The sequence below is a fragment of the Apis florea genome, unplaced genomic scaffold (genome assembly GCF_048593485.1).
Source record: "Apis florea isolate Af1SG1 unplaced genomic scaffold, ASM4859348v1 contig_3203_pilon, whole genome shotgun sequence".
NCBI classification, from domain to species: Eukaryota; Metazoa; Arthropoda; class Insecta; order Hymenoptera; family Apidae; genus Apis; species Apis florea.
The window spans coordinates 2,295,644-2,322,562 of NW_028256723.1; the positions used below are offsets into that span (position 1 = coordinate 2,295,644).

At 32.8% G+C, this 26,919-nt stretch overlaps 2 protein-coding genes across 4 annotated transcripts in view; one reads left to right on the forward strand and one right to left on the reverse strand.

Moving 5' to 3' along the window:
• Positions 1-4,692: 4,692 nt before the first annotated feature.
• Positions 4,693-26,919, reverse strand: part of LOC100872645 (synaptotagmin-10) — a 50,498-nt gene continuing 28,271 nt past the window's right edge. The window contains exons 2-10 of one of the 2 annotated variants that reach the window (XM_003693828.4): positions 13,419-13,681; positions 12,052-12,195; positions 11,357-11,482; positions 7,715-7,869; positions 7,103-7,265; positions 6,485-6,605; positions 5,567-5,738; positions 5,295-5,495; positions 4,693-4,993 (exon numbers count right to left, since the gene is read on the reverse strand). In XM_003693828.4, the coding sequence (XP_003693876.2) occupies positions 4,990-4,993; positions 5,295-5,495; positions 5,567-5,738; positions 6,485-6,605; positions 7,103-7,265; positions 7,715-7,869; positions 11,357-11,482; positions 12,052-12,195; positions 13,419-13,681 (1,349 nt within the window). In that variant the 3' untranslated portion in view covers positions 4,693-4,989. Of the gene's footprint in view, positions 4,994-5,189; positions 5,496-5,566; positions 5,739-6,484; positions 6,606-7,102; positions 7,266-7,714; positions 7,870-11,356; positions 11,483-12,051; positions 12,196-13,418; positions 13,682-26,919 lie in introns of those variants that run through there. The other variant, XM_012486778.3, reaches the window with a different exon arrangement.
• Positions 21,638-26,919, forward strand: part of LOC105735521 (adenylate kinase 7) — a 29,442-nt gene continuing 24,160 nt past the window's right edge. Inside the window, exons 1-4 of one of the 2 annotated variants that reach the window (XM_086910782.1) lie at positions 21,638-21,755; positions 21,909-22,119; positions 25,832-26,029; positions 26,433-26,580. In XM_086910782.1, coding sequence (XP_086766908.1) covers positions 21,931-22,119; positions 25,832-26,029; positions 26,433-26,580 — 535 coding nt within the window. In that variant the 5' untranslated portion in view covers positions 21,638-21,755; positions 21,909-21,930. Of the gene's footprint in view, positions 21,756-21,816; positions 22,120-25,831; positions 26,030-26,432; positions 26,581-26,919 lie in introns of those variants that run through there. The other variant, XM_012486787.3, reaches the window with a different exon arrangement.

A 26,919-nucleotide genomic window follows, 5' to 3' on the forward strand; every position in this document is an offset into this window, starting at 1 on the left:
ACGGTGTACAGCTCACAAATTTTAATAAAAGAAAAAGGAATTGGGGATAAATCGAGGATTTCTAAAGTTAAACAACAGATGTTCTATATGGTACCGATTTATTTATTTCATTCACAATCGCAAGAGGCACCTGGGTGCCCGAATATACAGTATATAGATTATACACACTCGTTAGAAAATACGTGCTTCTAGCGGTACCGGGTTACTTATTGTTTACTCGCCTGCGTATTCGGTTAAATATACGATTATTTTATATCACTTTCATGAACAGAGTAGACTAGTAAACAGTGGTTTCGTTTCTCTTTGGTTGCTCTTCTCTCGCTCAACGAGAAAAAAAAAAAAACCTCTTATCTGTAATTTGTTTGTTAATCAACGCTCGTCTGTCCGTTCGTACGCCTCGTCGTATGATATGCATGCGCGCCCCATAAATATCGTTCATCCACGATCGATATTTGTGGGAATATTACTTCGAAGATAACTCACTCACTGGCTTGACAAACGGCCAATGGAACGATGCGAAGTGAACCGCCTTTACAAAAAGAAAAAAAGTAACCCGCTAACTTCGAACATCGACGCACATTAATAGTACATGGGTGTGAATAGAAAAATGTGAAATTGAAAAGAAGTGACGATGACAGGTTGATGACGTATAGCTAATTCTCGTTTGTATCCAAAGTGTTGGCTGCTGAAAGATATTCCCGGCTTAAAATTAACGCTTCATCCAATTTCCTTCTCGTTTAAAAAATTGTCGACAGAGAAATCAAGATATAATTGCGATTATTTTTTCACTCTCCTATTACGTTTTCGAAAGCTTATTCTAATTGTACAATTTTTTAAATTTGGTAGAAAATTTATTCGTAACGTGTGAATCCAAATGTAATAGGAGAATTAAAAAAATCGAACGTAGAATTTGGAATTAGAGAATATCGATAATGTTGAACGGTATCAATAAATACGTGGAACATCTTATTGGCAAAGAATACTACCACAAAGCCATCGAAAGAAGTTCTGGCTAATAGCATTGATAATAGAGAATTTGTAATTCTTGATAACTTCTTTCCCTTGTTTTTTTTATTTATTTATTTATTTTTTTTTATTCCAGTAACATATAAATCTAGAGACATTCTTCTTCAATAGATCAATCAATAGAACCGCTAGACCAATCACAAATCAAGCGCATCAGCATCGATTCTTGCATGCATAGAAAAACGTTCCTCAGTCTCAGCTCGTTCTAATATTCTACTGCAAGCATCATTTCTAAAATGATGCGACCATCACGATTATGTGATATAATTATGTCGCGAAATTGACTTCAGTCTGTGATACAATGCTCGTGGATCGTGCGAGAAAAAAAACGTTATAATTTGTTTCTTTATTTATTTTACGTCGTTTACGTGATCAATGATGGGCGTCGCTGGAATTTCGAAGGATCTCTCGAAAGAATCACGGGCAGCCAATGACCAAATTGACCAGGATACGTGTATCGGTACGAGAATTATACAAATATACGTATATGGGTATATACATTTCAAAGGATTAACTACTAAAAAGCTTTTGAAGTTTTGCACTACTGTCTACGGTGCTATGCTATTTCAGACTTGACACATTTCATATCGTACTCCTACTTACGCGCTTATAATTCGCCATAGTTTGTTTTTCAGATAATTCGAAGGATACTTCTTTTTATGGTCATCATATAGCACATAGCAATCTATGCTTCGATATTTAAATAAGTTTATATTTTATTATTCATTTCAGCTACATGAAACACAGAGAAATGAAATATCGCTTGATTTTTGACGATCGATCTTTAGAGACCAGACACATGATCACAAAATTATAACGGTGTACGAGATAATTTTTCGAAAAAATAAATAATACATTAAGTAACAATTCATATCAGAATTAATGAGAATCGAGTTGAAGATATGTAAAAGATATTCGAATCTGGTATCTGAGGATCATGCAACAATTCCATTTTGCGTAGATTGTTCTCCTTCATCCATCTATTTTCCAAAGACGCCCATGCGTATCCAGAATTGCAGCCTCAGTATTTCTCATGACTGATCGTTGATCGATATGAAATACGAGCCATCGCGATTGACCGATCCTATCGTTAGACGCCGAAACAATTATCGGTGCCATTTTACGCATTTTCTCGAATTTTACAATTATACACGTGAGTACGTTTTTTTTTTTAATTTTTTTTTTATTTTTTTTCTTTTTTTGATATACATTTTGTAATTTATTAATTGTGCGATATCGTACACGCTCCGCATCGTTCGCATCGATTCACTCTTCTCTACGAAGCAGCCCTTCGCACGTGCACACATTTTCATATTCAATATACACACAAACTCCTATTATACAATAATAATCGATATAATCTTGGATAAATGTTCGAAATATTTCTTTCAATTATCGTTACACAATCGTTTTCTTTCGAATCATTATTGAAATAATTGTAAATGTAACTTGTTACTTCAAATTACTTATTATTCAAGTTTTATTTTATAACACTTTTCTCAAAAGTATTCCGACTAATAGCTTATAAATTTCAGCAAACATCGTCAAGTAATCGACTCTTACCTTCTAAAAGTTATATCTTCCTTCAGAAATCCTTCCTTCCTTTTCGCAAGAAAGGGATAGATGATGAGGTAGACAAACGCTATAATAGAAATTACCTCCAACGTTCATACCTTAAATAAATAAGTAGAGGCATTCTCGTCCCCGGCATTGTGTCTCAATTTCTCGTGAATGCACGTACTTCGGGTGCGTTATTACAACGTCGGTGTCCACACATCGACGAGCTTTTACGTCGAAACACTTATCGCGTTGAATAAGAATATTTGCGCGAACAATTGGCGTAAGAGCGTGAATTAGTAAACGTTGTCTTCCTCTACATCTACATCACTTACTTTTTTCTATGTTTTTTTCTTTTTTCTTTTTTTTTCTTTTACTTTTTTCTCTCTCTCTCTCTCTCTCTTTTCCTTCCTTTTTTTTTCTTTTTTTTTTTTTTTCTTTTTCGCTGTTGTTGTGCTCGCGTTGCACGATTTCAACACGGAGCAACGGTTACACGTTGGATGTTTTCACGGATACGGTTTAGGAATATATTGCTCTATTCGAAGTCTACGTCGAGGAGAATCTATCCTGTTAAATGGTTATTGTCCTTAGAACGTTTTTCTTCGCGAATTTTCATGCATAAATTGATCGAGAGAAACAATTAACCTCGGAAGCACGAAAGAGGTGTTTGATTAACACGGTTGAATCTAACCGCGGTCGTGACCACCATTGAAAGCGATTATTGTTATACGCACTATATTTATTTATTTCACGTATCGAAAGCTAATAGCTGCTCTATAATAACATCACACATGTACATGGGTAATAGGCAACCGCATATGTTTCACGTCGCGTTAAATTAAGTTTATGCGATGGTGAATACCGGTGTTTGCGGAACATGGCGACTTTAAATATTCGTAATGCACGTTTTCGTGGCCGTGACAAGGTAAACGACCCGATTGTATCATTCCATCATTTATAACGGATTATTCCAATAAATTGTTTCAGCGATGATCAGCTTAAATTATTTATTCCTCGTTATTTCAAGAATGGAAATTTCAAGAAAACTTTTAAACTCTACTTTAACTAGTTTTATCAAAGAATTAATTTAAGAAATAATTTTATTAAAATAAAAAAAAAAAAAGAAAAGAATAGAATCATTTGCTCGAAACATAGAATTTAAATTCTATGTTTTATGAATTTAATTATATCAAAGGATGTGTTAAAAGTGTAAAAATAAATTTGAAAATAAACGAGGAGCATTACGAGGGATTGTGAAGCAATTTCGTTCGGAAATCACGCGCATTCTATAGATATTCGTATTAGATCGCCCGATGATCCTTTTGTTCGCGCCTCGCTGATTTATTTCGAAACGAGGATCTTTTCTTCAGTTTTCGACTCACTGTTCCGCCAGACAATTATTTTCCAATATACGTAGGTAGAAATTTGAACGCGTCTATAGTCTATCCCTGCATCGTGCTGGTATTGTTCGAGCGGAAACAAGGGATGCGAGAGATATTCAATCCGCGGGATCGAAAACAGCGCTCCGCTATTTTGATTTGTAAAAATTCTAGACTTCGTTCACAACCATCTATTGGGTAATAGTCAATGTAACTCTTTATTCTCGTTGATAAAATATATATATATATATTTATGTATGTATGTATGTATGCTCGTATGGTATAATAATTGATAAACTATATTTCGTATTTATGTGTACGCTTGAATGCACAGGGCCAGCCTGGATTCGTTCTCAAAAAATAAACTATTCTATTTTTTTTTTATTTTCTATCTTCTTCTTCTTCTTCATTATCTCTAACTCTTGTTTACTCTCTCTTTCCCTCTCTGTTTTTCTTTTTTTTTCTTTTTTTGTTTTTACTTTTTCTTTTTATTCATCTATACGCGTATATTTTATATTCTGTTATTCTCCCTCTCTCTCTCTCTCTCTCTCTCTCTCTCTCTCTCTCTCTCTCTTTGTCTTTTTCAAAGATAAAGTTTTGAGCAGCCTCCCCTCTCTTTCATCCCCTCTCTTCAATCGTATTAAGCTTTTTAAGAAACATTCCACGACGATCTATTCGCTCGTTTACTATTTCACGCTCTCGCCACGTATATATTCCAAAAAGCACAGAGTTTGTGTTTTTTTTTCTTTATTTTTTTTTTATTTGTTTTCATTCTCCTTTTTTTTTTTTTTTTTTTTTTTTTTTTTTTTTTTAATATTTTTAAACTTTTGGATTTTTGTGTGTTTCTTCCGAGCTCTCTTCCATTTTTTTCTTTTTTTTTCTTTTTCTTTTTTTTTTGATGAGATAGAAATTGTACTTAAGTCAGTCAAGCGGTGTGCATTAAATGACGACAGAAGGAAACAACGCCCAAGCCGACATCCGGCAAGAACTGCGACTTCTCGCGATACCTATCCCGACCGTGCTGTTTTCATCTGTAAAAAGTTTTCTCCGTTCCATATCGACGTTTCGTTCAATCCCATAAATATTCATTTCCCAAAGTGGAACGATAGAAGAAATAAATTTATAATAAAAAAAATTAACAAACACATCTTGTTTCCTATCACTTCAAAAAAGTATCTTCGAAAATGAAAATGAAAAAAGAAGATATTTGACCCAATCTCCCAAATCTCTGTCAGAATTCTACTTTTTTTTTATTCGTATTCATATTTAACTTCCAAAGTTAAATCAAAGATATCGTACTCACTGATCTCTCTAAAGCAAAAACCTACTCACCTGCTGTTCAAGCAGCTCAAACTCACTGGAAGTGGTTCCGAACTCACGGATGGGATGTGTCCAGGGATGGTTTCCATGAGCGGGTACCATTGCGTCACCGGTTTCCTCGGGTTCTCCAACATCTTGAGCCATTGTTCGCGTCCGATACCGATGAAATCTGCGCCGATCGCCGTGCAACCCATCAATTCGTTCGAGCCGATCCTACGAAGGAAAAGTCAGACCGATCGATGATCAGAGATCTGGATTATCCTTCGGTCTTGTCGCCCACGTACCTGTCGTAATCGATTACTTTTACTATCAGGCTCACGTCCTCGATGTTCTCCGCGGGCACGTCGAACACCAGGATCTCGTTGTACACCGGGAACAGAGTGTTCTTCTTCACAGAGGTCTTCTTCTTTTTGATCCGTCTGTCTTGGCACAGCAGGTACACTTTCACGTACGGATCTGCAAATAGACGTTTCTTAGATGTTTTCCTGTGTTATTGAGAGACGGAATATGATATGTCGAAGGATCGGTCGTGCTGTGTGTGTGTTTATACAAGTTTCTCTTTGACAGGTGGAAAGTGAGAATGGATGATATTCGCAAGATGCGCAGTTTTTGGAAGGAAAGTGTGAATCGGATATTTTTGAAATATTGAAGGCAAAAGTTGGAATATTGAAAATGGAATTGGAGTATTGAAATTGATAAAGACATTCTTTTGTATATTAAAGAAAAGAAGGATATTCTTTTGTATACTGTACTGTTTGAAGTGTTAGAATTTTAATAAGCGCTATTTTTTTTAAATCAAAAATTCAATTTTGAAAAGTACTATTAACGTAAAAATAAAATTTATTAGCGGTTATTTTGTGAATTTTCCTTTTGATATTCCAGCTTCGTAAAAGAAGTGTTATTATAACAATTTATTTACGCAAAGCTAAAGTCTTTAAAGCAGAGAATTATTTAATTATTTAAATAATAAAATTATGAATTGTAATTTAATATGTATTTAACGAATATATCAAATTAAATTGTATGTCGGATAAATAACGTTATTAATGGATAAATCTAGAACAAGAAGTTGTGGAGTAACAATTCGACGATTAAATGGATGTCGCTTGTGGATACACTGTTTGTTTGTTTGAAAATTTTCGCCTTGTTTTATTATATTTTATTGTTGAACAAATTCGGGGAACAGTTTCGTGCAAATTTACCTGATGATCCTGTTATATCCATGGCTTTCAAGTTTCTCGCTTTAATTACAGTCACTGTTAGCCGACCAGCAGTTGGCAGATAGCAAAGAGACAGCATCAATTTTCCTAGGTCAACCTTGTCCTAAAGGAACGAAGTGAAACCGATTCAGTTTCTAAAGTGGAGGAAGCTAAGCCGTCGATGAAAATCGAGATTAAAATAGAAGATTTCCTTGATATTTTTCTTGACATTCAATGCAAATTTTTGTTTTTTGAAAAATATTTTTCAAAAATAAAAATTAAAGCGACGACTGTATTTTTATATTTTGTATTCTATTTTTTTTCTATACTTATACTTTCTTATAGTTAGATATTTTGACTTTTTTTTTTTGCAAAAATTTTGTGCCAAGTTTTTTAAATTTTCCATAACACAATTATAATTAATACAAATATAAATATAACATAAATAATACAATCCAATCAATTCGAAATATCAATTTTACTTTTCTATTTTCACAATGATTTATCTGCTGCATTATGCTATTTTTAAATGAAACTTGAAATCGAAATGAAATAAAGAAATTTTGCACAATGATGCGAATGAAAGGATCGAATCGAATGACGAAAGTTCATATTCGTTACCTGCATGGCGCACAGAATTTCCATTGTATATTCGATCTCCTGTTCGGTGCAGTCCAGCAATTCTTTGAGCACCACTTGTCCGATTAAATCGTTTCGGGAGAATCGATCAAAGTCGTAGACAGAAAATTGGAGATACTGCTCCTTCAATTCCTCATACGACATGCTGGTGACAGATATCAATTCATAAAACGCGTGCATAAAATTACAAACATTGTTTGCAGACACATATACATATACGCATATTTATGAATAATATTCATAAACGCTTGCAGATAGTTTATGGAATTTGGCAAAATAGACACTCGACAAATTCTCTGCATACTCTACATTTTTCCGCGAATTTTATATAACAAACTGTTATATCCTGTACACAACATAAATGCGCCACATATGTACATAGAAGATAAAAAATCTTTATCCATAAATTTTTATTCATTCAATGATAAAATTGCTTATTTTATTTATATCGAAATGCGATATACTGTCCATTTATACAATTTTCCAAATTCATAATCCATAAATTCAGAAATGTATAGTATATAAGTTTATAGAGTATTTCGTTTAATTTAAAAAAAGAAAAAATTCGAATATATTTGTCTATTATGTGCTAACCTGAATATGAAGGTTTCGTTGAATACGGGGTTCAGATTCTTTCGATGCACTTTAGTTTGGTATTTCTTCTTTCGATCTGGCAAAAGGTATACCTTCACATAGGGATCGCTGCTGCCTGTCACATCCTTCACCGGCAATTCTCGAGCCTCTAAGATCTAAAAGAAATATAATTTTTGTAATTTATAGTGATCAAGAAAGACATTCTCAGATCTTCTTTCATCGACATTCTAATTAATAATCGTGTCCAAATGTAGAATATTAAAAAGATTTTGTAATGCGAATGGAACAAACAAATATCAACGAAATTAACAAAATGTTTCATTAAGAAACATGGGTGCATGCAAATAATTTTTTTGCTCTTCACAGGCAACAAGAGATTCTGATTTGTATTGACTGTTGGATAATAAACTAATTTGTAAGAATGTAATTCGAGTCGAATCGTGTAACGTAGAGTATATCTTTATAATTTTTATGAGAATTTTTTTTCTTTTATGAATAGATTACATCTATTGTAGGAAGGTTGATCCATTTATCTGGAATCTCGAAGCTGTTTTGTATGCGAAAACTGCGAAACCGATTCGTTCGAGGGGAAAGTATATTGTGGAATATGGAAATGTGACAGATTGATGTTTCGTATCCGTCTTGCTTCGAATAAAAATTTAAATAAACAAAATTCGTGGTTCTGTCTGAAATTTTGTTAATAATTGTATTATCGCGTAAATATTAGTTTAAAATAAGTGTTGTTAAATATCAGATAAATCGGAATATTTGATAGATTGGGATGATCGAGGAAACAAGCTTGTAAATAGATTGTTTTCCGTGGGAAATTTTAAAGACGAAGTTTTCAAGGGCGCAAATCGAAAGTTAAAGTGCCTTGGAGAAAAAAAAAAAAATACTCAACACTTCATTAAACACGCTTTGTAAACGTTACGTACGCGTTATTTTTAAAAACATAAAGTTCACGATTAATTTAACGATTAATCATATTTGTAAGATCAAAAATAAAGATTTCTATTCTAAAAATAAAGGAAAAACAAACGTTTCACGAAACGTATCAAAAGTATATAATTTTAAAATCCATTGAAGAATGAAAAGTGAAAAAGATAAAAAAAAAAAAAAAAAAAAATGAAAATAACACAAAATATTAAATTCCTTTATTTTATAAAAATTAAATTACAAATACTTTCGTACGAATTCCTCCAATTTTAAAATTTTAAAAAATTAAATTCGAAAATACTGATATTTCACGAGATCCGAATAGAACGAAAAACAAAACAATGCGCGGTAATAAATTTCTCCAAATGATAAATAAAAAATATTCCTAATCCTTCTTCCACTGAATGCAACATCATTTAATCCCTATTATTACCATAATCACGCGGCGGACAAAGAATTGATGAAAGAGAAAAAAAAAAAAGAAAAAAAAAAGAAGAAGGGGGAAAGAATTCAAATATTGATGATTGATTTTAACCGCGTTCTTTCATACTTCTGCGCCCTATATAAAATATAGATTTATGAATAAAAACGCGATCATCCGATCGCTATTTACATATCTGTGTCACGAAACGTGGGTTCCGCCCTGTTTAGAACGAAACTCCATCACCCTTGATTCCATTCCGCACCGACACATTGCTTATTAGCGAATCGAGGGCGACAATTGCGCCATCACCATGTTGGAGATAATCTAGCCGAGTGGTTGCCGTCATAGTGTACGTCCATGTATTTATGCACTTTATTATCGTTATCCAATAGCTCGAGCTAAATATGGCGACTGGTGTAATTAGCTCGATCGAATGCAGCCGCGAGATGAATTTGCCTACGCGCGTGAAACGTTGCGAGAAACGTTCTCGCCAGTAGCTGATGGATCTCGGCCAGTAGAATGGAATCGGTCTAACTGCGATAACGATCGTCCTATTCTCGTCGTTATAACCGCAGAGGTGGTTAAAATGGTGCGTCAATGGAGGGCATTTGCGCATTGTGAAATGGTTAAAACATGAGAACGGGAGGAAGATACGGGACAAAATTTTATTGCACAATAGGAATTTCAATTTTAATGATTGATGGATTGTGATTTTCAGTGTATAAATGTATTTTATAAATGGTAAAAACAGGTATTATAAAAGATAAGATAAGGGATCGAACAGAACGAGTAATAAATTTAAACAAGAACGAGTTCTTTTTTTAAAAAATAAATAATTTAAAAATATCTATTCTAGGTTTATTTACTTAGAATAATTAAGCGCAATTATCAGAAGAACATAATTTAAGAGGAATAATTACGCGATAAATGTGTAAAGAAAGAAAGTGTTAGGAGAAACAGATTTTATTACGTGTACGTAAATATAAATTAACGATAAAGCAGAGAAAATCCGTATCCCCTTTCACCTAATCTCCAAAATTGTTTAACAACAACATTTCCATAAACAAAACAATTATTACCGATATTCCGAACTTGGTAACGAATCCCTAATGGGCATTCCCCCACTCAAATATAAGTTCTTGGATAACGTGGTTTCCAACCACGAGCATTCACACGAGGATTAGCTACCAGAATCCAGCCATGAATTATCGCGTTTATTAACGAAACTGATCGATAACTCGAAATAAACGGTTGATAAAGAATTCGAATCGCGCGACGACGAAAATACCGAAAATTAATTTCTCCTCGAGCGGGGATTAGTCCGCTTTTTATCCGCTTTTATGCATTTTTCTCGACGGATTCTTTCTCTCGCCACGACGACCTTGAACGAGAATCAATCCGAGGCGATTGAACGTATCGAGAGCTATGCGATTTTGAGGGAAACGATGGAACTGGAGCGCGAATGTCGGCCATCGTTTTCGTGGAAAGAATTCCTCTTGTCCTACGTTGATTTCGCGGGCTACGTGCACCGCGTTGGAAAAAAGCTTTCCAGGGAATAAGAGCGTGACTGCTGTGCACGTACAAAGGCTTTCGATACAAGGGTAATCGCGTTCGTGGTCGGATTCGTAGCCATCTTTTAATTCTCCTGTATTGCCGAGGACTTCCCTTCCAGGACTAATGGTTTAAAAAATGGTTTAATTCTCCAAGGTTTGAATAAATTTCCTCTGTTCGTATTGGAATTGGATATTGCTGAGAGGTGTAAAATATTTTTTCTTTTATTTTATATATAATTTTGAACGAATAATTGGATACTGTCGTGAAAAGGATTTTCTACCGATTTATATATTTTTCTGAAATACTTAATTGGTGCGATTTTGCGACATTAATAAACGATTTTGCTGAAAGGTTCAATTTATAAAATATTTTATAGATCGAAAGGCGTATTGAACAGAGTTTTAAAATTTTTTTTTTTTTTTTTTAATAATTTTGTACATAGTTAGACCGCCCATTAATTTTATCGGATATCGTTAAAAAAGGATTTCCTACCGATTTTGAGATTTAACGAGTATTGTGCACTTTTCTGAAATACTCTTGAATACTTCTTCAAGCTTTGTAATTTTATCGCGTATACCATTCGAAACGATTGCAATAATATTTTTTACGAAGGCAGAAAATATTGACACATGTTTCCGCGATATATATATATATATCTTGGCTATTTATATCGCGTGCAAAGGAAAAGAAGTAACGTGAGGATTTATTTGAGAAATTGCGACACTCACTTTGACCACCAACCCCTCCATCTCCTTGTCGTAGCGCAGAGCAAAACGCAGCTTGCCGGCATACTCCATTTCCGTGATGCTCGCGCTCTCAGCATCGTCTCCCAATTCCTTTTTGTAAAGTTCCGGCTGGAAAAGCAAAGTCGCACGTTTGAAACTTTCTGGCCAAAGTGAATTTCCTAGTTTGTTTCATTGTCTGAACTCCACGGGGACGAATTCTTCGGGAAATTTGAATGGGAAAGTTTCATTAAATCGTTTAGTTTATTTGACTCGTACTCTTTTTGCTTTCTCCCTGGATTCGATTATTTTGAGAGTCGATTGTTTCCTCCGGTTTCTTTATTTTTATTTACTTTTCCTTTTTTTTTCGAGACATTCAATTTCTTTCAGAATTATTCTATTCAATGTTATCCACTTTATTCTGGGAGACAGACAATGTTATTAACGAGGATTTTTATATTAAATCAAATTTTTACAAATAATTAGTTTAGAAGAAAAGGAAATGAAATTTTAGCTATAATTTTGTTCAATTTCAAATTTTGCATAAATATTCGCAAGTCTAATTATTTATTATTTTTAAAAATTCCTTAGATATTAAACTTTTATCAAAATTATTTTCGAAACTATTTTTTCGAAATCTTCTTCTTGAAGATCTGCTTATAGAACGAAATATAGAGAAATTTTTGAGTTTCGAGGCGTACCTTGATTAAACCAAGGTTGGAATCGCTACGTTTATCCAGACTATAGATGCTGAATTTGATGGGTAGATCGAGACGATGGGAGAGCTGCCTCTGAAAGCTCTGGTGCCTCATCGGGACAATGGGCAAAGTTGTTTGGCGCAATACCTAGAAAAAAATCGTTGCTTGATACGTCCAAGATCTCTCAATATTTCACAAGTTTATCCCGGAAGTCGACCGCCCCTTCGTTAGCTCGTTGACTACCGACTTTCCTCCATAATGTTTCATGGATATACATGAAATTTTCATTTACTCATTTGGGAACTGTTATGCGAGAATTTGCGAAGAACAAGCTGGATGAAGAAAAGAATAATCTCTTTGATGCTATTTTTGCAAGGGAAATAAGGAAGTGAGGTAATTAGTTGAATGCTTTAAATTGCTATTATTAAATAACTTTTAATTATTTCCTTTAAGTATTCTTTTCTCCCCCTTGTTTTTTTTTTTTTTTTTTTTTTTAATTTTTAATTTGAACTCTTTCGAGAGTAGAATTTGGGTGCAAAAGTTCATTTATCACGCTACTCATTATTAAATTAAAAATTTATTTTTTAATTTAAACAGAGAAATTTTTCTACACTTGAGTGCTAATGTGAAATAATACTCAAGCAATATTTTTGCATCTTTCCAAGATCTTTATTAATTTATTCACTAATTTTTTCTTACGCACAATATTTTGTACTCTTGTTAAGAGATTTATTAACGTTAAGATTTCTTAATTTTTTTATTGCAACATGATATTGATGATGGATGGTGGATGGTAAATGGGATCAGTAAACACGTTATCGAGTGAAAAATAGACTGCTGTATACATAGTGCTCTTAGATGTTGCACATCTCTTAAAAGTATAAGGAAATGTTTCAAAGTAAAGCATAAATATTAAACATGGAAAAATATAAAAAAAGGAAAAAATCTTTGAGAAAGTCATTAATTTCTTTGGATTGAAATTTACAATCATAAATCGTTTAAAGTTTCAAAATTTAGAAATCTAGAATCTTTTTAGCGAAGAGTCTTAATAAATCTTAATAATTAAAACGAAAATTTCTCTCGACGAATAATTGATTAATCAATATTTAAAACACTTCATGCATATTCAAACTTCCACGAAAATTCTTAAACATTATTCACGCCTACGTCATATATTCAAAATTATATCTTCAATTACTTAATACCTTTAAAAAAAAATATCAAATATATTTATATTTACAAACTCCAACCATCGAATTTACCATCGATCGAAATTTCCAAAATTTTAATCTCATTATCGCACACGGAGTGTTTACATTTACAAAGGTAATATTCTTGACGGCGCTAATTAAACAACAATTTTTTCATACCTTTTTGCTATCCTTTTGCTCCTGGACGTACTCATGAGTGATCGGCTCAGATTGGAGATCCGGCAGAGAATGACTGATACGTATGGCGTTCTGTTGCGATAAGTCGCTCTCGGCGTCCTCCTCCTTCATGTGCCGTCTCACCCTCATTAACCATTGCCAGGTCGAAGAACATTGAAAACTCACGGCGGCCAGCAGTAATAGAGCCATCAACGCCACTCCTGTTCCGACCAGCAGCTGATACGGGAACGTTTCCGTCCATTCTTCTGCGAGAAAATTCACAGAACATTAACACGAGGAATGTATTTTCTACAAAAGAGAAATGAGTAACGATCCTGTTCTTTTTCTCTCTTTTTTTTTTCTTTCCCTCGTTTCATTCTCCCTTTTTACTTATGTTTTCAATCATATCGTATATAGATCGTATCGATTAAAGTACAATTCATTGTCAAAGGATCGATGAAAACTTGGGGATAAAAAAGCGTTTCGATATTGATTAGGGATGATTCCTCGTTCGAGGAGCTAAGCTCAAGATTAATTAAGCTGGAGGAGCGAAGAGATAAGCTCGTCCAACCGAGCTAAAAATTTTAATCAAGGAAAGCAGTATCTTTTTTTTTCCCTTTTGCCTCGAAATTAGAAGACACGTGGATAATGGCATGCCGTTACATCGTTCACGATCGATAAAAATAAAGATATACATATATTTGCCAGCTATGTATATTGTATAACTCGAGACGCGTATTGAAAGATTTGTTCGCGGGAAAATATGAAATTGTTTTGAAATTGTACTCGAATAATCTTGATTTATAGGGGATAACAATTAATAAAATTATTCTTATTAACGATCTCTTAATAATGATTAAAGATATTAGATGATTGGATAAATTACTGTTAAAACATAATAGAAATATGGGGATATAAATTGATAATGAAAGAATAAAATTGCATTATGATATTTTTACATGTTTTAACTCTTAATTTGAGGTAGTTAACGTTGAGCATAAATTATATATACATAAAATTTACAATACAATGTGACAACAAACAGAAATGTTATTTTTCAAGGAAATGTCATGACTGTAACAGAACTTCTTCAAAAGTTGCTTGTCTCTGCTAACAAGCGCCTTCACCTACCTATTCAACGAAAAGAAAAGATGAAGAAAAATTTAAAAGAAAGAAAAAAAAAAAAGCGTAGAATGTTTATTGTCCGTCCTTTTAGGGACGCACAATACGTCATGTGGTGAGTCATTTCAACTCGCTGGCTGGCGCAACGTCGTTTAACGTCAGCTAAAAATCATAGGCGATTTGCACAACGTTGGAAGAGGACGATATAAATGAAGAATAAGGATTCGTTTAAAGCACAATGATTAATGTGATATTCAGTATTGAACTGTGAGAAAGGAAAAGCTGAATAGATCCTCATATTTTTACGGTTAAAATTTATATTATGAGCAATATCTTATGAGCAATAATTTTCGTAAAAATTTTAAAATAAAAGGTAAACAAGAAATGGTTCATGGACAGAGAAGAGATAAATTTTTCTAATGCTTTTTACTGATATAAATTTTCTTGTACTTCTACACCATGTGTATATGTAATTTTGCTTTATATTTATATTTATTTTATTTTATTTTATACTTTTTTTTTTCAGAATATATAGACGCGAATGGCTCGTGTCTCTCTATCCTAGTACTATGTTGACATAGATGCATTTCGAGTAGGAGACCTTTTTGTTCTGCCGTCTTATTAATCAGTGTCTTCAACGCACTTCGACAGGAACTCGTTAGAGCCAGCTGCATCATGTAATAACATATTTCAAGTAATGCAAATAAGACAAGTTGCTTCATTATTCACAGGCGTTTCCATGTTTGCATCCTCTCGATGCATACAATGATTTTCCCACTGCATCCTTAATTATCGACGCCTTCGTGATTTTTCTCGATTTTTTATAATCTATAGAATTTATATCCTCTTATATCTTTGATTTTAAATAACAACTATTCGTATTTTTGTACGTAACTTATATGGCATTCGAAAAATTTGCGTGACTAATAATATAATCTTGAATTAATTTCGAGTATTAATTATGTTAATTATTACGATTTTATTATTATACTTTATATTTCATTCTTTTCTTATTATTTTGTTCTTATAATTGTCGAGATTTTCCGATAGCTTTAAACTTTGAATTGTAATTGAAAAACGTCTTTTTGATACATTGCGTGCAATACCAAAATATTTGACTCGCACATAACTATCTAATATTAATTTTTAAGTTAATTTCTTAACTTTTTATTTTGTTGTTAAAGTATCATTAGGAAATTAAAAAAAAATTGAAAAAGAATCAAGATAATAATAATAATAAAAAAAAGTAAGATTATAATTCAGATTATATAGGATTAAGTGATTTAATTAAATTGCAATCAACTTGGAGCTACGAAAACTTCATTAATGTAAAAATAATAACACGTTAAATTCGAGAACACCTATTACTCGTAGATTGTAGATTAAAAACGATTGACCAAATTATCACGATTGATTTCGACAATGGAACGAGTAAGTTCTTCTATTCGTTAAATATTCTAGTTAAAAATAATTAAACATAAGGATTATTGGAAATACTTGAGAAAGATGAAAATACGATCGATCAGATTAAAACCATTAAACCGATATTGCGAACTCATCATCATTCTTTGTTCCATAGATATTCGTTCTAATTATTCCATCTTCGTTATTCGAAGGATTCTTGATCGAATTGATGAAATCGATCAGGTAGATTCCATCAATCGAATATAAAAAATCGTGATTCGTATTAGAGATTTACAATTTAGAAAGGATGAAACTTTTTCTTTGCAGAATTTAACGGAGTAAAAAATATATTTTTCCTTTTCATTTTTAATCATTTAATCTATTTCAAAGACGCAATTTAATAGAAATAAACAAATTTTGTTACGTAGAATTTAGCAGATTGCAAAATAGTAAAAGAGACGATATAAATTATTCTTTCGTTCTTCAATATCTCTCTTTTTATTTTTATTTTTTTAATCTCGCGAATTTATTTTAGGTAGACAGTTATTATTAACGTATACAAATATTTTCACATAAGAAATTTTAAACACGAAACATCTTAAATTATCGTAGCTACAAAGGTTAAAAAAATTATTTCCAGTTTTTGAAACTGGAAATAGAATCGGATAAAAATTTGATTACATTCCACAGTGTGTGATTTACAAGGATCAAAATCTTTTTGTTCAAATGTTCTCATAATCTTTCACGGGAAATTCTTTTATATACGGAATTTTTACCATTCCAGATCGGTATTTTTTTTTTTTTTTTCTAAATTTCATTGTAAATTCACGATAAATCCGCACACACGCGATAAATAATGCAAAAGTAATACCCCGCTATATCGTATATCTATTGGAAACAACGAATCTGTGTAACAATAGAGGGGCAAACGTATAAAACCATCGAATAAAAATATCGCTTTAGAAAATGGCGACGAGACTATAACCCAATTGATCGGATTAAAATGATTGAATCGATACGTGAATCCGACTTTTTCGTTTGTTTAGCGTGTGTTCTAAATGGATAGACGATCTGGGACATCGGCTTTTCAACTTTGATGCGCGAGAAGGGTTGTTTTAGAGAAAATCGGTTATGAATCATGCAGACTTAAAATTTTGGGGAGCATGAAATATTAAGCGAGGAAGATTCCACGCCTAAGAATTTCAAGGATCGAAGGAGTGGCAGATTGATTGAAGTAGATTGTGATTTAAGTATCAAATTTATAGTATACTCTTAGCTTAATGTACCTAGTTTCTAGAACATGGATGCTTATGTATCAATATTTTTTTGAGGCGCTTGAATGTAAAAAATTTTTTAAATCAAACGGGAATTGTTATAATAATTGTATATACGACAAATTATATTTACATTTAATGATTGAAAATTTAAATTCGATTCTGTTTTCTTTGAATTATTCATCAATATTGATAAGTTATTATTAATTATTACATGGTTGATAATTATTAATAGTCTCTATATATTACACGATAACAAATTATTAATAATTTAAATTTATTAATGTGGAATAATCGAAACAGTAATAATTCGATAATCAATAAAAATGTTTGAGTCTATAATTAAAATTTAATACATTAGCTCTAAACAATTACATCTTGCACAATAAGAAACAAACTTGCATTCCAACTTGTTTCAAACAATATAAACATTTAAATAAAGGATCCTTTAATTATCTAGCACGTATACGATTAAAAATAACCACCGCCTACAAGATCCGATATTGCGAATAACGCATACAACCGCGTTTGTTTCACGTATTTATAATGATTGTAAATTTATGTGTCACTGAATATATAAATACGTATAGATTTGCAATCATCACGTTCATACAGCCATTATAAACCCAGACGATCATAAATACTTTAACAAGGATCTCCCCCCTCCGAGAATATCCCATGAGATACCGTTGAATATTCCTCACCAAATGACACTTTCGTTTTTTCTCTCTAACGAGCACGCCATTCTAAGATCAATTTACACTTTTATATCGAAATTGAATATTCATGAAAATCTCGTAAAAATTATCTTCGACTTCGAAAAGTAATATATGTCAATATATATATATATTTTTAATTATGTTTTATTATATTTTATTCGAGAAGAGTTCGAAAAGAGTTTCAAAGGAACCGTAATTACGAAGAATAAATTCGGGAGCAATTTCAAAAATTTCATTTCACTGGATACCACGTTGACAGCAAAAATTACTATCAGACTACTACTCTGTCGTAACCTAGAGTTCATTTGCGACCCTCGTGAGCGAATAATATATTCAGAGAATCAAATACTCACCCCTCAATGCAATGTTAATCTCAATGTTGATTTTAGAATCACCCTCAACGCAATATCGACTTCTATCTCAATGTTATCCTCAACTCTTTGCCAAAGGCACTTACTCAACATTTCAACTCTCAAGAATTTCGTTCGAAAATACACCGATCTCCTTATTCTCTTTCCAGATCCCTTCTTCCCTTATTATTATTACTTCTCCACCGGCGTAACGATGGGACGAACAGATTGCAAAAAGGGTCTGGGTCAGTCGAGGTCGTTTTCATCGTTTTCAATCGTCGAGCAGATAACAGTCGACGATCGCGTGACAGAGGTGATAACACGCGGAACGTTCAAGCGTAAACTCGATTTATGACTTACTCGGTCGCGGGCTCGAACCGCATAATGCCCCTCCGCTTTCACGGCTAAGTAATTGATGGCGGCCAGCGAGTTAGCCCGCTTTCACCCGCCTCTTAATATTCCTTCCCCGCAAACATGACCCAGCTTGAATTTTTCACCGCCCATTTTCTCACCCTCCTCGATCCTCCACCATCTTGATGTCACAAGCGCGATATACAAAGCGCAACAACAGTTGTGAGGCGAACGTTGTACGAGGTCACAGTTGCGAAAGGATGAGCATAATTCGATGGAAGGGAAACGGAGATGAGAGGAGAAGAATGTGGTGGGTGTGGTTATTGAGATGTGATTGATGCTAATTAGTTTGGAAATTCTTGACTATTTTTCTTACTCTGTGCGAATTTTTGAAATTTTTGAGCGATTAGGAAGAAGAGAAGCAGGGAGAAATGACGATTCTTGGTATTTGTGAAGGGAGGAAGGGAAGGAGAAGAACAGAGCGAAACTTTTAGAAAGAAGGAGTTTGGGTTCTTTTATTTGTTTTTTTTATTTGTTTTTTATTTTGATTAATTGTTGTTTTTCCAACCTTCTTAACCGTATCTGCAACTTCACTTATATAAAATTGGAACTTTGCTGGTTTAATTACTCGTTCAGATTAAAGATATTAAATTGTGAATTAGAAGAAAGTTTTATTTTCAGGGAATCTCGTTACTGTAGACGTCGAGATAATAGAGGAGGACCGAGGATCAGAGACCAAAGGATATATTTTCATAAAGAAATAGATAAACAACTTTCTTTCAAGAATAATTATATCCCTAATGTGTCTCAATCTCGTCACAAAATACGAAAACGAGATAATTTACTCATCTCGATAAAATTTATTACTTTATATCTTTATATTTCCGCTTATTAAACTTAAGATAAAATTAATTTATATTCGATTTATATATCTACATATTATTTTCTTCTCTTCTTTCACGAATTTCCTAAATTATATCCAAATTTATATCCGTATCGTTAAAATATTTCATATAATAACAACGTGATCCTCCGATACTTTATGACCCACCAATATTTTTCATTATCTCTAAAATTTCCACGAAACATCCTTTACACTTTGATTTTCCCAATAACGTTGTAACACACCTTCTATAACTTCAATTTAATCGAAAACGAAAATTTCTCGATTATCGTGTAAAACGTAAACAGAGATAGAGAAAGAAGAAAGCAATATATTATAATGTATTGTAATATAAATAATTACGTTTGAAAACGAATTTTATTATTTCAATCAAGTTAATAGATATTAAATGTAACGCAATACGAGCACTGATCTCATTGTTATCGACTCGAAACGTCGTTACAAAGAGCTCGAAATCCCGGAAGTCATTAAACACTCGGATAACGCGTCGCTTGGCTTTCAAACGATATTTCAAATTGCCTCGCGTGATACAGGCCAACCTTCCATTTGCAGAGTTCGCAAATTCCCCGTCCACCATTCGTTCAATTATCGATTGTGCTTTTTTCATCTTTCCGCGTGGATTGTGCACCGGCCTTGACCCTCGAATCCCGTGGTTGCGTGGGAGGCAAGATTGGTCCCGGCTGTTGCACACGCTCGTTCCTCGCGACATGCGAGTTTTTACCTTCTTCTGCTTCTGTTTCCAATTAAGCGGAACGCCATGGGATGGAACGAACGTTGGGACGTTGGAAGAAAATGTGATATGCGTGGAAAAGAAAAAAGAAGAAGAAAAAAAAAAAAAAAGATTGAACTTCGTGATGTAATATCACGAAGGAAGAAAGTTATTCTCGAGAGATATGATATTTTGAGAGAAATTTTGCCCGGCCAATTGACGAATCTTTTGTATTTCTTCTTGCTCGAAATTGGAGGATACTTCGTCGAGATGAATTATACGAATATACGTAACGAATGGGATAATATTTAAGAGAAATGTGAAATTAATCCAATCGACATACAAGTCATTGTTTACTTCGTCGAGAGAAAGACAAAGGCGAATATATTTTTCGATTAATTTGATTGACTGATATTCTCTGTAAAAATTTCTTTATTTAGCACGAGAAATAAAATAAAATCCAATTAATAACATCTATTCCTCTTTCAATGATTAAATTATTTCCCAATAAATTGCATAATCTACTTCAATCAACTGTGCCTCTTTATTTCCACCGATAATTCTTACACGACGTTTTATATCTACACGATCCGCTTAAAAATCTAAAACGAAATCACGATTGATTAAGGAGGAGCGAAAATGAAGCTACCCTTTTTTCGATTCTTAAAAAAGAGAGAGAGAGAGAGAGAGAGAAAAGAAGGACGATATTAGCTAATTGAGTGATAAATCTTGATTAGAAGCTGTGTGTGTTAAAATACGAGGTTAATTCATTCGTGATCGATTTTTCACGATCGTGTGGTTACGTGACGCAATGGTCACGACGGCGTGACGAAATATCCACGGCCTTGACCTTATCTTTCTAACGCGCGATGTAATCTCGAAGAGGCTAGCTGGACTGTCACGTTTCGCCTGCATTATTCGATATGATAATTTGATCGCGATTTTTCTCTCGAATTTCTCTTATTCTTTTTCTTCTTTCTCACTGACATTTTGAGATTTCGCAACAAAATTAAAAATTTTATGAATTGGTTAATGGATTATTTATGGAAATTGTATGATTTGAAAATGTATATATTCTTGTTGAACGATTTGTTGACATTTCACAACGAGGTTAGAAATTGTACGAAAATATTGTAGATTACAAATTGATTGAAATTTTATAGAAATTTTATAGATGATTTGAGAATGGATATATAAATATCTTATTCGAATTAATTTGATAATTTGAAGAATTTAGGGAAATTGAGGAACCTTTGATAATATTTACATTTGCATTTATAAAATATAAATTTCATTATCTAAACTTATTCTGGAGAAATAAACGATTCGGTTTATATGCATATGCAGATAGTAATTTCTCTCACCATTTATGATTTCACGTTCGAATAATAGAGATTTACACGATGAATGGATTTAATTGGCAGAAGTTCATTTAAATCGAGTATTAATTAAAATTTCATTCCAACGATCGAAATTCAGATAAATGATAGTTTCATCTGTTAATTATGTATATAATATTATGTATTTAATTATGAAAAATATTTCGATCGCATCACCAGATCCAAAATCTGTGCGATTCGAAAAAGAGGAAAGACACGTGGTGCAATCGAATTACTAAAAATGGCGGATCCAAATTCATGTTTTGTTCTTTTTTCCTTAGATGAGGAAAATCAGTTTCAATTATGAAGAAGTTTACGCCATCGAATATCGAGGAGATAGATGATAATTTTCCATTCGTTGATTTCGAACATCCAAATCCAAAAGCCTCAAAATTTAAGGAAGAATCTTTGAAAGAGGAATCTGAAAAATTCAAGCCATGGCGTGTATTTATTAATCATCTTGACAGTTATCATGGACAAAAAATTGTCAATGTAAGTGTAATTATATTGTTAATAAAAAAAAACGATTTCTTGATTTTCATTAAAATTTTTAAGAATATTTGAACACATTTAGCGAAACATTATGATTTTATAAATAGAGAATTTAGATGGAAGAATGGTGAATGAAAATAATAGGTTATTATGTACGTTCGTAACTTGTGCTTTTAATTTTTAGAAATTTGAATTTTATTTTTCATCTCAGGAATCTAAATGAACGTACATATGGTGAATAATAATGCACGAATTAGAAAAATTCGAAAATTTGTATACAGATTAAAAATTACTCATGTATAAAAACTAGTGTATATTAATCAAATATTAATTTCATTTTTATTTTACTCTAATGTGATCGATTTTACTCTTATATGTTGTTCATTTAAAATATTTAACATTGCATATTTAAATTTTAATTGAAAAATGTATGTTTATTTTACTTTAATTTCGATTCTTATGATACTTACAAAATATTGACACGATAATGTGTTAAATTTTTAATAAAAATAGACTTTCATGTATGAAAAAATAATAATAACTATAATGAGGTGGAAAATGTGCTATAAAATAGTTCATGTATAAAAAGTATGCCGTAAAAATATACTACGAAGAACTTTTCTTTTACACGTAATAAAAAATTGCTCATCTAAAAATTTCTATTCTTTTGCATTCAATTGTATACATGCATATGGCATACAAGGAGATCCACTTAATCTTAATAATCATAATAATCGTATAGTATTTTAGCATTAATTACACTGAGAAATAAATTTAGCTCAAAATTGGAAATAAATTGTAAAATTACAAATTAATTTCCAAAAATTTTACACTTTTTTACTATTTTTCTATAATCTTTTACAAATTTTTTTTCCACTTATATACAATCCATTGGATTCACCACAAATAACAAAAATATAGAAATAAGTAAAAACTATTTTTACAAGTAAAAGCAATTCATATTATCTATATGTTACATATTAAATAAAAAATTTATCTTAAAGTCACACAAAAAAAAAGGAAAGAAAAGTATGCACAAGATATCATACTAATTACTTGAAGTTAAAAAAATTCGAAGAATAGTTCGAACACTCTAGGCAGAAAAGGCAGAAAAGCGGGGGTTAAGGTCTCGGACTTTCCTTTCCAACACTTGGTATGCACACATCCCATGGTATCGATTTCAAATTAGTTCCAGCACATCCTCTTTAAGCATCCTTTGGGTTGAATCTTTTTTTAACAATCGAGTGCAACATTGTTGAGTGTAAATTACAGAGTGTTATTACAGGCGAATTATTAAATTCGCGGTCACGTTGATCGATAGTCGAAGAGTAGATTCGAACTTACTTTCAGTAACTGGAGGAGATATCGTGTAATTAAGTTGTGACTTTGAACAAGAATGTGATGTGCATTTTAGACTAAATCGCGTCTTCAATTAAACGTCGGATTACGGTTTAATATTTTGTCACGAGTGTAAATATTTCATCAAGGAATTGCGAGAGTTGTATTCCAGAAGTGAATTGAAGATTGTACACTTGGAATTCGATGTGTAAAGGCTTGAAGCGTGAATTTGAGGATCAACTAATTTGAAACGAAATCAAATGGGGAAATTTCGTATGTATCTAATCTATATTTATTACGTTTTAACGACAATAAGTTGATCATAACGTTTATATATATATTTGCATTGTAGAAAGTGATTGTTTAACGATACAATAAAATTAGAATTCAAATGGAAGCCGTAAAATTTGTATTCTGTAATGTTAAATTTAAATTTCTACAGGAAAGGAGATCATGGAAATATTATTTTAACCTCGATATGTGATAATTAGCTGAGATCAGGTGGTCCACGCACATTGGATTATTCATAGAGCCACGTGAGAAACTCGTAAATGAATTTTCAATGTCGACAATATTGGAACGAACAATTGGAACGAACAATATTATTTTATTTTCTATAAATTTATTTCAATGAATTTGCTAGAATACGTTATAAACATATTGCATAAATATTTTATGGAAGAAATGTATTCAAGGCTTCAATACGAGTAAAATTTTCGATGGACTCTTTTATAAATACATTTCCTTACCACGTTTATTATTCTTAGTGACACGAAAAATTTGGAACAAAAAAAGAAAAAACAAGATACTCGTTATTTGAATTTTGAAAGCATGCATAATTATAACTTTACGGTCAACAAAGGGGAAAGAGAAAGAAGAGAAAAAGTGATTATAGACCTCATTTCAAACTTTTAAATATGTTCCACAGTAGATAAGCAGAGAGAAGAAAGTAACTGTTTGGAGGAAAATTCATTACAAGAAAATAGTCTCAATTACATCCTCGTTCGTATCCTCCGTAGAGGATATAAAAGTCACCGATACAACCGCAATATCCTTAATGAAGTTATTACTCGCATTAAATTACGATTCCACGATCTAAACAAGATCGCCCTACGCACCCCCCACTGAAAATAAACCAATCAATTATCCCATATGCATGTAGATCCCATCAAATGCACTATAATTACTTTTAATGATAGGAAGCAACAAAAAGATACATTCCCATTCAATTAATTTATCGCGAGGCAGGAAGCCTAAGTTTCCGACCTAAGTTTCACACCGAGCCTACTTAATTGCTCGCCGTGTACTCGCCTGCATAATTCAATTTCAATGCGAATTACGCTTCATAGAATAAATTATTCGCCCCCTTTTAAAGGGAACGATCGATCCACCATTATTCTATACTATTACACAACCTCAATTTATCCCCTCCCCTGTGATATAATTCGATTCTGTAACGTTCGACTGGCGGCTGGCCAACAAGTCGTACGGCACAGCTATAAATCGAATTTCCCGCGCCAAAAATGCCATGGCCACGATCGTACGTCGGAATGTCGTCTCTAAAATTGAACGATGTTAATTAAACAGCCCTTTGATCGATTAAAATTTTAATCGTGTCAGATAGCTCGCCTAAAGGAAATTAGGGACCATTTCATTTAGCGAAAAATGGCCTTTTTTGCTTCGCCATCGTCGAAACTATGCGAATCATCGTCTTTCTATCGGCGTGATAAAGTTCTTCGATAAAAGTTTCTTCATCGAAATTGCGCGATATCGATGATATATAAGACGGGATCGAATATGAAAAAAAGGATTATTTCTGAAAAGAACGAGTTGAAATCGTAATGCAAGGATTCGTGATAGGAGGTTCGATTGTCAGATTGATAAATCGATGTTGTGAAATTGTATTATACGTTAAAATATCGACGCTTTGCACGTTTTTAGGATATTATTATGTATACTGGTCGTATGGAAATTTGAACGAAATAGAGCAGAACCAAATGTCGTTGTTTAATTTAGTGAGTATTACGTACTTTATGGAGTTGCCAGGCGCTCAAAACTCGTGCTCTTGTGAAACTTTACTTTTGTAAAACGAGATGCACACATTCATGTTCGCTAGATAAAAGATATTTCTTATTTTTTCTTTAAATCACGTAGATTTTGTTCGTTGTTTCTCTTTCAATATGCTACGACTACGTAGACTTAACAAGTAAGAAAAAGAAAATAAAAGAGAGGGGAAAAAGAAATAAATTATTACTTTATATGTATCTTTCATGTACTTTTTCATATAAAATATTCGTGCTGTATATTTCTTTGTACATCGATACTCTTTTTTCCAACACGACCGATACATAACAATTAAAATCTCCTGCTTCAGCTTTTATCGGAACGTTTCTACGTTAATCCTCAAGCAGAGGAGGTCGAAGAAGAAGAAGAAGTGGAAGAGGAAGAAGAAGAAAGAAGAAGAGGATTCGATGAAGAGGAAGAGGAAACGACAATAGCAGACGAGGAAAAATTGAAGCTTAAAAAGGTGACAAGAAAGTATGAAATCATTGGAACAACGTTGGATCCAGAGGTAAACTCGCGATTTCCTTTTAGCGTGATTAACGCCTCGCTACATTTCTCTCACGACTCATCATCACGTCCATCGTTTTCCTTCTTTTTCTACCCATCGTTGGCAAAGAATCTCATCTATCGTTCATCTCTTGAGTCGATAACCTGTCTCTCGTGGTGAAACGACGTTTAAACTATCAATTTTTGCCATTTTCCTCTCATTTTCCTTCCTCTTTTTTTTTTTCATTCGTGAGAATTCAACGCTGCGCACCCCTGCCAGACACATTTTTCTTTCTTTCTCTCCGGTTGTTTATGAAGTTTTCCTTTCAACCCCATTACAATCCTTGAAAGAACGTGAACCGACCCCTCGAACACAATTCAATTCGCCTTCATTACATTGAATTTCATCTTTTCTCTCCCTACAGCATCCAATGCCCGAGGACGTATTAATGGTTATAAGGGACACGAGGAATCGGGATGCTCTTCTTGAGGAGCTAATGAAGTGCGGCATCGTGATATACGATATCACGCAAGATCAAAGCCAGATAAAGGAGGCCCAATGGGCATTGAAATGTTAGTTGATCCGTTACGGTATTCCAAAACGGTTGTTTGCTCGCCAACAATTATATTTCATATAAATTATTTATAAATTCGAAATATTTGAAGCTGAAAAATGAAACAATTGATTACTTTTGCATATATCTTATTATCGTTTATAAGAAGAGAATTCGTTTGGCTAAAAATGGCGATGATTAGAAGATTCTGTGTAAAAATATTATCCTGTTAAAATAGAATTTAAATGGTAATTTAACATTTTGAATATGGATGCTGTAGATTTTTTATACATAAATACATAAACATTTTGCATCCCGATTTAATCTTTCCACGACCAGATACCCGTTTCGGAATATC